Source organism: Oncorhynchus mykiss, chromosome 16 (genome assembly GCF_013265735.2).
Source record: "Oncorhynchus mykiss isolate Arlee chromosome 16, USDA_OmykA_1.1, whole genome shotgun sequence".
Classification (NCBI taxonomy): Eukaryota; Metazoa; Chordata; class Actinopteri; order Salmoniformes; family Salmonidae; genus Oncorhynchus; species Oncorhynchus mykiss.
Window position 1 is genome coordinate 73,118,173 of NC_048580.1, and position 11,707 is coordinate 73,129,879.

Below are 11,707 nucleotides of genomic sequence, written 5' to 3' on the forward strand. Positions count from 1 at the left end.
GTAATGAAATAGCCTGTAATGAAATAACCTGTAATGAAATAGCCTGTAATGAAATAGCCTGTAATGAAATAACCTGTAATGAAATAACCTGTAATGAAACAACCTGTAATGAAATAACCTGTAATGAAATAACCTGTAATGAAACAACCTGTAATGAAACAACCTGTAATGAAATAACCTGTAATGAAATAGCCTGTAATGAAATAGCCTGTAATGAAATAACCTGTAATGAAATAACCTGTAATGAAATAGCCTGTAATGAAATAGCCTGTAATGAAATAGCCTGTAATGAAATAGCCTGTAATGAAATAACCTGTAATGAAATAGCCTGTAATGAAACAGCCTGTAATGAAATAACCTGTAATGAAATAACCTGTAATGAAATAGCCTGTAATGAAATAGCCTGTAATGAAATAACCTGTAATGAAATAACCTGTAATGAAATAACCTGTAATGAAATAACCTGTAATGAAATAGCCTGTAATGAAACAGCCTGTAATGAAATAACCTGTAATGAAATAACCTGTAATGAAATAGCCTGTAATGAAATAGCCTGTAATGAAATAACCTGTAATGAAATAACCTGTAATGAAACAACCTGTAATGAAATAACCTGTAATGAAATAGCCTGTAATGAAATAGCCTGTAATGAAATAGCCTGTAATGAAATAACCTGTAATGAAATAGCCTGTAATGAAACAGCCTGTAATGAAATAACCTGTAATGAAATAACCTGTAATGAAATAGCCTGTAATGAAATAGCCTGTAATGAAATAACCTGTAATGAAACAGCCTGTAATGAAATAACCTGTAATGAAATAACCTGTAATGAAATAGCCTGTAATGAAATAGCCTGTAATGAAATAACCTGTAATGAAATAACCTGTAATGAAACAACCTGTAATGAAATAACCTGTAATGAAATAGCCTGTAGCCAAAGAAAGTGGTGGAACGTTGGACATTCAACATGGATAACCGTCAGAGAAACAGCATTTAACAATACAAATACAAGAAAATAATTTAGTTGAACTTAACTAGTGGCCCACCTATTCAGGTGACCGCTTTACCTCGTATGATTCAAAACGGAAACTAAAGTTCTTCTCGGGACATGGAGTAGTCCTAGCCCGATTCCCGGATCTGTTTGTGTCGTCTTGCCAACTTACAACTCAAAATGACAGCAGTGGAGTTGGTAATAACAGCACAAACCGATCTGGGACTCGGGCTAGAGTTGTCCTGTCATAAGTACCACAATTCTTGAGAGCGTAAAATTATTCTGAACACCTTAATAAACATAACATGCTTCCATTAAAATAAAACATTATTTTTCCAGAGTCCCAAATGCTCCCTTATTCCCTATATAGTGCACTACTTTAGACCAGAGCCCTATGGCACCCTATTCCTTACAGAGTGCACTACTTTTGACTAGAGCCGATAAGGCTCTGGTCAAAAGTAGTGCCCTAAATAGGGATAGGGGATAGTTTTCCATTTGGGATGCAAGCCTTAAAAATCAGTTTCAGGTCCTTTGGATAACAGTAAAACCTGCTTTCAAATTCCTTCAAGAGAAACCAACAGTTCACAAAAAAAAACAAGTTTTCTTTCTTCTGCAATTGCACGATAGTCTCTTTCTTAGCCAACGTGCCTTGGGGTACACAGCTACATAATGTTGCCCTTCCATCTGATGGGCCCGACCAGAACACGTCGTCATTGATCATTGCGAGGAGTCTCCCATCAGGTGGACAATGAGTTCGTAGGTGGAGAGGACGATGGCTGTGTTGGGGATCTGTCTGATGAGCTGTGGAATGAGTCCTCTGTAAAACGCAGCGTAGCCCTCCTCCACTGCCACCAACCGGGCTGTCTGGAAGAAGTACAGATATTTGCTGCCCTCTTCTCGCAGCCTTGTCCGAATCACCTCTGATGAAGGGAGACAAGACGCGTTAGAAGGTGATTTTGAATGAAGTTTACAGAGTATTTGACCCAAAGATGGAAGGAACGTTGGGAGTTTAATCTAAAAAAAAGACTGTTCACTCAAAAGGTCAAGTCTGTAGCTTTCTGGGCGACCCAACCAATAACACATAGAAATGCGAGTTATAGAGCTGTCGTTCTCATTGAAAGCCAGTCTAATAAGCTGTAGAGCCATTCTATGAATGCCATTTCGATGCTTCCCCCTTTTTTATTTTTTTAAAAGTTTAGATTTGGTTTTGTACACAGGCTTCAAAACAGCTTTAAAATGGATGTTTGGGTTATTGAAAAGAGATTTCACAGGGGTTTAGATTTGTACTGATTTTAATGATTCTCTACTACACACTGTGTTTTGGCATTAGGCGAACATGATAGAATTTTGAGTCACGATGTGTGTTTGCTTATTCCACAGTAGGCTAGATGGCCGTTGACTGGGCCGTTGTCATTTAAACAGCTACGGCTTTGGCCTCCGACGTCAATGTGCATTTTGTCCGTTGAGCTGTGGTTTGACAAGTTAATATCCTAACATCTTATTCACTACCCATTAATCTCCATGCTTACCGTGCGGGTAGGCTATGCAGGAAGCACAGCCCTTAGCGAAGGCAGCCGCCATCATCAGGCCTAGGAAGTCCGACGCCCCTTTTTCCGTCTCGCTGTTCGGCGACGTGAAGCGCGCTTCGTTCAGGCGTTTCTTCAGCGTCTCGTAGATGAGGAAACAGATCATGGTCTCGGAGATGCCAGCGTAGGACGCCGTCAGGCCCCGGTAGAAACCTCTCATGCCCTCTGTCTTGTAAACGTTACGGGCACACTGCAGCGCGTTCGTCTTCTTCTCCCCTCGCGCCCTGGAGGAAATTATCGAAGGTTAGATTAGACCGAAATAAACATTTTTCAAGTAGGAACTTAAAATTAGTGGAAAACAGAAGAAAAACGGAGTGGTTCTATTTGAACCAACAGGAAATACTTGTTTTGCGCCAGGTTGCTATGGTGCGCCTCAATGCGGGGCTCCTGTGTGGCACAGCGGTCTAAGGCACTGCATCTCAGTGCTAGAGGCGTCACTACAGACCCCGGTTCGAATCCAGGCTGTATCATAACCGACTGTGATTGGGAGCCCCGTAGGGCGGCACACAATGGGACCAGCGTCGTACGGGTTTGGGCTGGGTAGGCTGTCATTGAGGTGAGGTGTCCCCTAAAACACCAGGTGTAGAGGTGTCCCCTAAAGCACCAGGAGTAGAGGTGTCCCCTAAAACACCAGGTGTAGAGGTGTCCCCTAAAGCACCAGGTGTAGAGGTGTCCCCTAAAGCACCAGGTGTAGAGGTGTCCCCTAAAGCACCAGGTGTAGAGGTGTCCCCTAAAGCACCAGGAGTAGAGGTGTCCCCTAAAGCACCAGGTGTAGAGGTGTCCCCTAAAGCACCAGGTGTAGAGGTGTCCCCTAAAGCACCAGGTGTAGAGGTGTCCCCTAAAGCACCAGGTGTAGAGTTGTCCCCTAAAGCACCAGGTGTAGAGTTGTCCCCTAAAGCACCAGGAGTAGAGGTGTCCCCTAAAGCACCAGGAGTAGAGGTGTCCCCTAAAGCACCAGGTGTAGAGGTGTCCCCTAAAGCACCAGGTGTAGAGGTGTCCCCTAAAGCACCAGGTGTAGAGGTGTCCCCTAAAGCACCAGGTGTAGAGGTGTCCCCTAAAGCACCAGGAGTAGAGGTGTCCCCTAAAGCACCAGGTGTAGAGGTGTCCCCTAAAGCACCAGGTGTAGAGGTGTCCCCTAAAACACCAGTTGTAGAGGTGTCCCCTAAAACACCAGGAGTAGAGGTGTCCTCTAAAGCACCAGGAGTAGAGGTGTCCCCTAAAGCACCAGGTGTAGAGGTGTCCCCTAAAACACCAGTTGTAGAGGTGTCCCCTAAAACACCAGGAGTAGAGGTGTCCTCTAAAGCACCAGGAGTAGAGGTGTCCCCTAAAGCACCAGGTGTAGAGGTGTCCCCTAAAGCACCAGGTGTAGAGGTGTCCCCTAAAACACCAGTTGTAGAGGTGTCCCCTAAAACACCAGGTGTAGAGTTGTCCCCTAAAACACCAGGAGTAGAGGTGTCCTCTAAAGCACCAGGAGTAGAGGTGTCCCCTAAAGCACCAGGTGTAGAGGTGTCCCCTAAAACACCAGGAGTAGAGGTGTCCCCTAAAGCACCAGGTGTAGAGGTGTCCCCTAAAACACCAGTTGTAGAGGTGTCCCCTAAAACACCAGGAGTAGAGGTGTCCTCTAAAGCACCAGGAGTAGAGGTGTCAGGAGCTAGTCAACACTTCACCTCCCCAAAACACATAAGTTGTCGTGTGGAGAAGTCAGCATACCTCAGACTCCAGTCAAATATGGAGTCTGAGGTACAAGCATTTCGCTACACCCGCAATAACATCGGCTATACACGTGTCTGTGACCAATAACATCTGCTATACACGTGTCTGTGACCAATAACATCGGCTATACACGTGTCTGTGACCAATAACATCTGCTATACACGTGTCTGTGACCAATAACATCTGCTATACACGTGTTTGTGACCAATAACATCGGCTATACACGTGTCTGTGACCAATAACATCTGCTATACACGTGTCTGTGACCAATAACATCTGCTATACACGGGTCTGTGACCAATAACATCTGCTCTACACGTGTCTGTGACCAATAACATCTGCTATACACGTGTCTGTGACCAATAACATCGGCTATACACGTGTCTGTGACCAATAACATCGGCTATACACGTGTCTGTGACCAATAACATCTGCTATACACGTGTCTGTGACCAATAACATCTGCTATACACGTGAATGTAACCAATAACATCTGCTATACACGTGTCTGTGACCAATAACATCGGCTATACACGTGTCTGTGACCAATAACATCTGCTATACACGTGTCTGTGACCAATAACATCTGCTATACACGTGAATGTAACCAATAACATCTGCTATACACGTGTCTGTGACCAATAACATCGGCTATACACGTGTCTGTGACCAATAACATCTGCTATACACGTGAATGTAACCAATAACATCTGCTATACACGTGTCTGTGACCAATAACATCGGCTATACACGTGTCTGTGACCAATAACATCTGCTATACACGTGAATGTAACCAATAACATCTGCTATACACATGTCTGTGACCAATAACATCGGCTATACACGTGTCTGTGACCAATAACATCTGCTATACACGTGAATGTAACCAATAACATCTGCTATACACGTGTCTGTGACCAATAACATCGGCTATACACGTGTCTGTGACCAATAACATCTGCTATACACGTGTCTGTGACCAATAACATCTGCTATACACGTGAATGTAACCAATAACATCTGCTATACACGTGTCTGTGACCAATAACATCGGCTATACACGTGTCTGTGACCAATAACATCTGCTATACAAGTGTCTGTGACCAATAACATCTGCTATACACGTGTCTGTGACCAATAACATTTGATTTGAATAGGTCACAGTGCAAGATGAGGGGGGCATTCTCTCTCAAACAATACATCCTATATTCCATTTCCTTTCTCAAATATACATTTCAGTATATATATTTTTTAGCATCTTAATACATTTCAGAATATATCTTAGAAGAATATTTGATGAATTTTTCCTAGCAGTTAACACTAGTTTGAGGGACAAGCTATATGACACTAGTTTGAGGGACGAGCTACATAACACTAGTTTGAGGGACGAGCTACATGACACTAGTTTGAGGGACGAGCTACATGACACTAGTTTGAGGGACGAGCTACATGACACTAGTTTGAGGGACGAGCTACATGACACTAGTTTGAGGGACGAGCTACATGACACTAGTTTGAGGGACGAGCTACATGACACTAGTTTGAGGGACGAGCTACATGACACTAGTTTGAGGGACGAGCTACATGACACTAGTTTGAGGGACGAGCTACATGACACTAGTTTGAGGGACGAGCTACATGACACTAGTTTGAGGGACGAGCTACATGACGCTAGTTTGAGGGACGAGCTACATGACACTAGTTTGAGGGACGAGCTACAAGACACTAGTTTGAGGGACGAGCTACATGACACTAAATTGAGGGACGAGCTACATGACACTAGTTTGAGGGACGAGCTACATAACACTAGTTTGAGGGACTAGCTATAACACTAGTTTGAGGGATGAGCTACATGACACTAGTTTGAGGGACGAGCTATATGACACTAGTTTGAGGGACGAGCTACGTGACACTAGTTTGAGGGACGAGCTACATAACACTAGTTTGAGGGACTAGCTATAACACTAGTTTGAGGGACGAGCCACATGACACTAGTTTGAGGGACGAGCTATATGACACTAGTTTGAGGGACGAGCTACATGACACTAGTTTGAGGGACGATCTACGTGACACTAGTGTGAGGGACGAGCTATATGACACTAGTTTGAGGGACGAGCTATATGACACTAGTTTGAGGGACGAGCTACGTGACACTAGTTTGAGGGACGAGCTACATAACACTAGTTTGAGGGACTAGCTATAACACTAGTTTGAGGGACGAGCCACATGACACTAGTTTGAGGGACGAGCTACATGACACTAGTTTGAGGGACGAGCTACATGACACTAGTTTGAGGGACGAGCTACATGACACTAGTTTGAGGGACGATCTACGTGACACTAGTGTGAGGGACGAGCTACGTGACACTAGTTTGAGGGACGATCTATATGGACAAGTCCAAAGGGTAAACAGGATTTTAGGTCACCAGTTAACCTGCTTATCCTTGTAACTGACTTCAACACAGTCCTCTCTGCTCCAAAAAAATGGCACCCCCATATTCCCTACATAGTGCACTACTTTTGAATAGGGCTCTGGTCAAAAGTAGTGCCATATATTAGGGAATAGGGGGAGGGGGGGGGGGGGGGGTGCAATTTGGTACGCAAGCAGCCGCTTAATATAGCCTCCTCCTCCCACACAGCCTAATGCGTCAGCAGCTCGGGTATTTATGGACCTGCCTGGTCACATGTTAAACCATGCTGCACTGCAGCTAAGATGTGGGGGCTCGTCAAAGGACACATTACACGTGGTGGTGACCGGTGACTAGACTAGTTACAGTAACCCTGACATGGTCTGTACCATTAGTAGAGAACAAACTCTTGAAGGTGTCCGTCTGCATTTAAAGATGTAATCAAAAGATTTTAAAAAACAAAACAAGAGATGAACAGTTAGGATGTATGCACTACATATATAACAGGAATGTACTACATATATAACAGGAATGTACTACATATATAACAGGATGTACTACATATATAACAGGAATGTAAAGTACATATATAACAGGAATGTACTACATATATAACAGGATGTACTACATATATAACAGGAATGTACTACATATATAACAGGATGTACTACATATATAACAGGAATGTACTACATATATAACAGGAATGTACTACATATATAACAGGATGTACTACATATATAACAGGAATGTACTACATATATAACAGGAATGTACTACATATATAACAGGAATGTACTACATATATAACAGGAATGTACTACATATATAACAGGAATGTATTACATATATAACAGGAATGTACTACATATATAACAGGAATGTAAAGTACATATATAACAGGAATGTAAAGTACATATATAACAGGAATGTACTACATATATAACAGGAATGTAAAGTACATATAACAGGATGTACTACATATATAACAGGAATGTACTACATATATAACAGGAATGTAAAGTACATATATAACAGGATGTACTACATATATAACAGGAATGTACTACATATATAACAGGAATGTACTACATATATAACAGGAATGTACTACATATATAACAGGAATGTAAAGTACATATATAACAGGAATGTACTACATATATAACAGGAATGTAAAGTACATATATAACAGGAATGTACTACATATATAACAGGAATGTAAAGTACATATATGACAGGAATGTACTACATATATAACAGGAATGTACTACATATATAACAGGAATGTAAAGTACATATATAACAGGATGTACTACATATATAACAGGAATGTACTACATATATAACAGGAATGTAAAGTACATATGTAACAGGAATGTACTACATATATAACAGGAATGTAAAGTACATATGTAACAGGAATGTACTACATATATAACAGGAATGTAAAGTACATATATAACAGGAATGTAAAGTACATTTATAACAGGAATGTAAAGTACATTTATAACAGGAATGTAAAGTACATTTATAACAGGAATGTAAAGTACATTTATAACAGGAATGTAAAGTACATATATAACAGGAATGTAAAGTACATATATAACAGGAATGTAAAGTACATATATAACAGGAATGTAAAGTACATATAACAGGAATGTAAAGTACATATATAACAGGAATGTAAAGTACATATATAACAGGAATGTACTACATATATAACAGGAATGTAAAGTACATATATGACAGGATGTACTACATATATAACAGGAATGTAAAGTACATATATAACAGGAATGTACTACATATATAACAGGAATGTAAAGTACATATATAACAGGATGTACTACATATATAACAGGAATGTAAAGTACATATATGACAGGAATGTAAAGTACATATATGACAGGAATGTACTACATGTATAACTGGAATGTACTACATATATAACAGGAATGTAAAGTACATATATAACAGGATGTACTACATATATAACAGGAATGTAAAGTACATATATGACAGGAATGTAAAGTACATATATGACAGGAATGTACTACATATATAACAGGAATGTACTACATATATAACAGGAATGTACTACATATATAACAGGAATGTACTACATATATAACAGGAATGTAAAGTACATATATAACAGGATGTACTACATATATAACAGGAATGTAAAGTACATATATGACAGGAATGTAAAGTACATATATGACAGGAATGTACTACATATATAACTGGAATGTACTACATATATAACAGGAATGTAAAGTACATATATAACAGGAATGTAAAGTACATATATAACAGGAATGTACTACATATGTAACAGGAATGTAAAGTACATATATAACAGGAATGTACTACATATATAACAGGAATGTAAAGTACATATATAACAGGAATGTACTACATCTATAACAGGAATGTAAAGTACATATATAACAGGAATGTACTACATATATAACAGGAATGTACTACATATATAACAGGAATGTAAAGTACATATATAACAGGAATGTAAAGTACATATATAACAGGAATGTAAAGTACATATATAACAGGAATGTAAAGTACATATATAACAGGAATGTACTACATATGTAACAGGAATGTAAAGTACATATATAACAGGAATGTACTACATATATAACAGGAATGTACTACATATATAACAGGAATGTAAAGTACATATATAACAGGAATGTACTACATCTATAACAGGAATGTAAAGTACATATATAACAGGAATGTACTACATATATAACAGGAATGTACTACATATATAACAGGAATGTAAAGTACATATATAACAGGAATGTAAAGTACACATGTAACAGGAATGTAGTACATATATAACAGAAATGTACTACATATATAACAGGAATGTAAAGTACATATATAACAGGAATGTAAAGTACATATATAACAGGAATGTAAAGTGCATATATAACAGGAATGTACTACGTATATAACAGGAATGTAAAGTACATATATAACAGGAATGTACTACATCTATAACAGGAATGTAAAGTACATATATAACAGGAATGTACTACATATATAACAGGAATGTACTACATATATAACAGGAATGTAAAGTACATATATAACAGGAATGTAAAGTACATATATAACAGGAATGTAAAGTACACATGTAACAGGAATGTAGTACATATATAACAGGAATGTAAAGTACATATATAACAGGAATGTACTACATATATAACAGGAATGTAAAGTACATATATAACAGGAATGTACAGTACATATATAACAGGAATGTAAAGTGCATATATAACAGGAATGTACTACGTATATAACAGGAATGTAAAGTACATATATAACAGGAATGTAAAGTACATATATAACAGGAATGTAAAGTACATATATAACAGGAATGTAAAGTACATATATAACAGGAATGTAAAGTACATATATAACAGGAATGTAAAGTGCATATATAACAGGAATGTACTACATATGTAACAGGAATGTAAAGTACATATATAACAGGAATGTACTACATATATAACAGGAATGTACTACATATATAACAGGAATGTAAAGTACATATATAACAGGAATGTACTACATCTATAACAGGAATGTAAAGTACATATATAACAGGAATGTACTACATATATAACAGGAATGTACTACATATATAACAGGAATGTAAAGTACATATATAACAGGAATGTAAAGTACATATATAACAGGAATGTAAAGTACACATGTAACAGGAATGTAGTACATATATAACAGGAATGTAAAGTACATATATAACAGGAATGTACTACATATATAACAGGAATGTAAAGTACATATATAACAGGAATGTAAAGTACATATATAACAGGAATGTAAAGTGCATATATAACAGGAATGTACTACGTATATAACAGGAATGTAAAGTACATATATAACAGGAATGTAAAGTACATATATAACAGGAATGTAAAGTACATATATAACAGGAATGTAAAGTACATATATAACAGGAATGTAAAGTGCATATATAACAGGAATGTACTACGTATATAACAGGAATGTACTACATATATAACAGGAATGTAAAGTACATATATAACAGGAATGTAAAGTACATATATAACAGGAATGTAAAGTACACATGTAACAGGAATGTAGTACATATATAACAGGAATGTAAAGTACATATATAACAGGAATGTAAAGTGCATATATAACAGGAATGTACTACGTATATAACAGGAATGTAAAGTACATATATAACAGGAATGTAAAGTACATATATAACAGGAATGTAAAGTACATATATAACAGGAATGTAAAGTACATATATAACAGGAATGTAAAGTACATATATAACAGGAATGTAAAGTGCATATATAACAGGAATGTACTACATATGTAACAGGAATGTAAAGTACATATATAACAGGAATGTACTACATATATAACAGGAATGTACTACATATATAACAGGAATGTAAAGTACATATATAACAGGAATGTACTACATCTATAACAGGAATGTAAAGTACATATATAACAGGAATGTACTACATATATAACAGGAATGTACTACATATATAACAGGAATGTAAAGTACATATATAACAGGAATGTAAAGTACATATATAACAGGAATGTAAAGTACACATGTAACAGGAATGTACTACATATATAACAGGAATGTAAAGTGCATATATAACAGGAATGTACTACGTATATAACAGGAATGTAAAGTACATATATAACAGGAATGTAAAGTACATATATAACAGGAATGTAAAGTACATATATAACAGGAATGTAAAGTACATATATAACAGGAATGTAAAGTGCATATATAACAGGAATGTACTACGTATATAACAGGAATGTACTACATATATAACAGGAATGTAAAGTACATATATAACAGGAATGTAAAGTACATATATAACAGGAATGTACTACATATATAACAGGAATGTAAAGTACATATATAACAGGAATGTAAAGTACAT

At 37.6% G+C, this 11,707-nt stretch overlaps 1 protein-coding gene across 3 annotated transcripts in view; it reads right to left on the reverse strand.

Moving 5' to 3' along the window:
* The window catches only part of LOC110491162 (solute carrier family 25 member 33), a 28,866-nt gene that overhangs the window by 2,750 nt on the left and 14,409 nt on the right, over positions 1-11,707 (reverse strand). For 2 of the 3 annotated variants that reach the window (XM_036947752.1, XM_036947753.1), the window contains exons 6-7: positions 2,521-2,801; positions 713-1,911 (exon numbers count right to left, since the gene is read on the reverse strand). In XM_036947752.1, the coding sequence (XP_036803647.1) occupies positions 1,709-1,911; positions 2,521-2,801 (484 nt within the window). In that variant the 3' untranslated portion in view covers positions 713-1,708. Of the gene's footprint in view, positions 1-358; positions 689-712; positions 1,912-2,520; positions 2,802-11,707 lie in introns of those variants that run through there. The other variant, XR_005036623.1, reaches the window with a different exon arrangement.